The sequence below is a fragment of the Trachemys scripta genome, chromosome 9 (genome assembly GCF_013100865.1).
Source record: "Trachemys scripta elegans isolate TJP31775 chromosome 9, CAS_Tse_1.0, whole genome shotgun sequence".
NCBI classification, from domain to species: domain Eukaryota; kingdom Metazoa; phylum Chordata; order Testudines; family Emydidae; genus Trachemys; species Trachemys scripta.
In genome coordinates, this window is record NC_048306.1 from 13,129,717 (window position 1) to 13,131,599 (window position 1,883).

The 1,883-nt window shown below is 56.6% G+C and overlaps 1 protein-coding gene across 5 annotated transcripts in view; it reads right to left on the minus strand.

Annotated features, from left to right (window-relative positions):
* SEPTIN6 (septin 6) overlaps nucleotides 1-101 on the minus strand; it is a 46,309-nt gene extending 46,208 nt beyond the window's left edge. For 4 of the 5 annotated variants that reach the window (XM_034780965.1, XM_034780962.1, XM_034780964.1 and 1 more), the window contains exon 1: nucleotides 8-101. In XM_034780965.1, the coding sequence (XP_034636856.1) occupies nucleotides 8-37 (30 nt within the window). In that variant the 5' untranslated portion in view covers nucleotides 38-101. The remainder of the gene's footprint in view (nucleotides 1-7) is intronic. The other variant, XM_034780963.1, reaches the window with a different exon arrangement.
* Between the last annotated feature and the right edge of the window lie 1,782 nt (nucleotides 102-1,883).

The window sequence follows — 1,883 nt, forward strand, 5'->3', positions numbered from 1 at the left end:
CGCTCACCACCTGCCGCGCGATCTCGGTCGCCGCCATGGCCCCGCCGCCGCCAGAAGCCGAACAGGAAACGCCCCCTCGCGCAGCCAGGAGCCCGAGCTACCCCGGGACCCGCCCACTGCGCCCGGGGGGGGGGGCCGCGGCGCCGCAGCCCCACCCGCCACGCCCCGCAGCTCGCCCCCGCCACTGCGCCCCTCCGCACCGACCCCCGCCTCCGCGCGGCCACGGGCCGGACCCGAGCTCGCTCCCTCCCCGCTGCGCGCCCCGAAAAGGCAGCTGCTGAACTTCCTCCCCCCCCCGGCTCGGAATGGTCCGGCCCGAGCCCTGTGCGAGTTCTCGGCTACAATGTATCTGGGCGGCGGAGCGCCCCGCGCGAGCCGTGGGAGGGGGGAGATGCGCCCCACTGCTCCCCCCCCGCGTACGTACAGCCAGCTTCAGCTCTGCACCACTGCCGCGCCGGGGGGAGATGCCCCAGGCCAGGCACCCCCCGCCCTGCTCCCCCTGGGGGGGATGCGTTCCTCCTCCACCTGCCCGCAGGCGGTGCACACTGCCGCCTGCACCCCTGGGCCATGCAGACTCCATCTCAGCCCTGCCCTGCTGCTGGGAGTAGATACATCCCTCCCCCCGCTGATCCTGCAGCACTGCCCCGATTCCCTCCTCAATCCTACTACATTTCAAGCCTTGTTCCCTGCCTTAACTTCATCTCAATTACTCCTGGGTATATCACTAAATAGCTCCTGCCCCAGCTCGGTGTTTACTCCCTTTAAAAACTCTGCTGGCTGCTGGCATGTGCTGCATTAGCTGGTGGACATCTCCTTTAACCTTTCCTCAATATTCAGTCTCTCCCCCTCACCCCTTATCTTTGGTTGCTCTTCTCTGAACTTGCTTCAGTCCCAATTTAGCATCATCTGTGATGAATTCAATGACAGACAATTTACTCCACTCTTCCAGGTTATTAATTAAGATGTTAAATAAGGCCACCAGCTTACAATGAGTTTCATGTCGGTGGAGCCCCCAGTGGTGCTCTGCCCATGCAGAGGGATTCACCCACTGGTTATTTTGTGTCAGGGCTGAGGCCCCACTCCTCCGGGCTTGGCAATTCATAGCTCCAGCACCTCTGGGCTTGGCAGTTCATAGCCCCTCATCAGTTATGAAATTAAAACATGTTCTCGAGCCCCAACACCTCTTAGGTTAGGCACTGAATGCACCAACATGGAACTGCTTCTAGGATCCAGCCTGATGACTGGTGCTAACATCAATCTCCATGACATTTCTGTTTATCGTTACCTTTGGTTTAACACCTTCTGGCCACTTTTCAGTCCATGTGCTAGTGTTCTGACCCAAGCCAACATGAATTATTTTCAATTCAGCGTCCACGAGAGATGGTATAAATGCTGTATTCAAATATATTACATCAACTATATTCCTTTCATCTACTAAGGTCCCCCATCCTGTGATAAAATGCATGCTGGCAGATCCCAGGGCCTATGCAAAGCTGCATCACAGTCAGGGGGCCCCACACATGAGCAGGGGCAAGTGGGAACCATGAACAGCCCCCTTCTTAAAATTTTGCCACCCCTCTGAAGGGAGAGTTGGAGTGATTTCCCTGTCTGTGAAGGAGCATCCCCTCACTCACACACCCCCGCCTGCCAGAGAGGACAAATAAACACCTGGCAAGTATTCTAAAGGGAGGAAATGTTATCCATGTGCTCAGTACATTTCAGGAACAAAATATAAAACAGGCTAGCACCATGCAGGTCAGTGTAAGATGGGCGTCTCTGGCCTTGTTTATGGTTCAGATCAAACATTCTTGTCTAAATGGGAGAACAAATGGAGTCACTCACTCACAGTGCCAGCACACGCCCTCCTTTTACTTGGGCTCCAT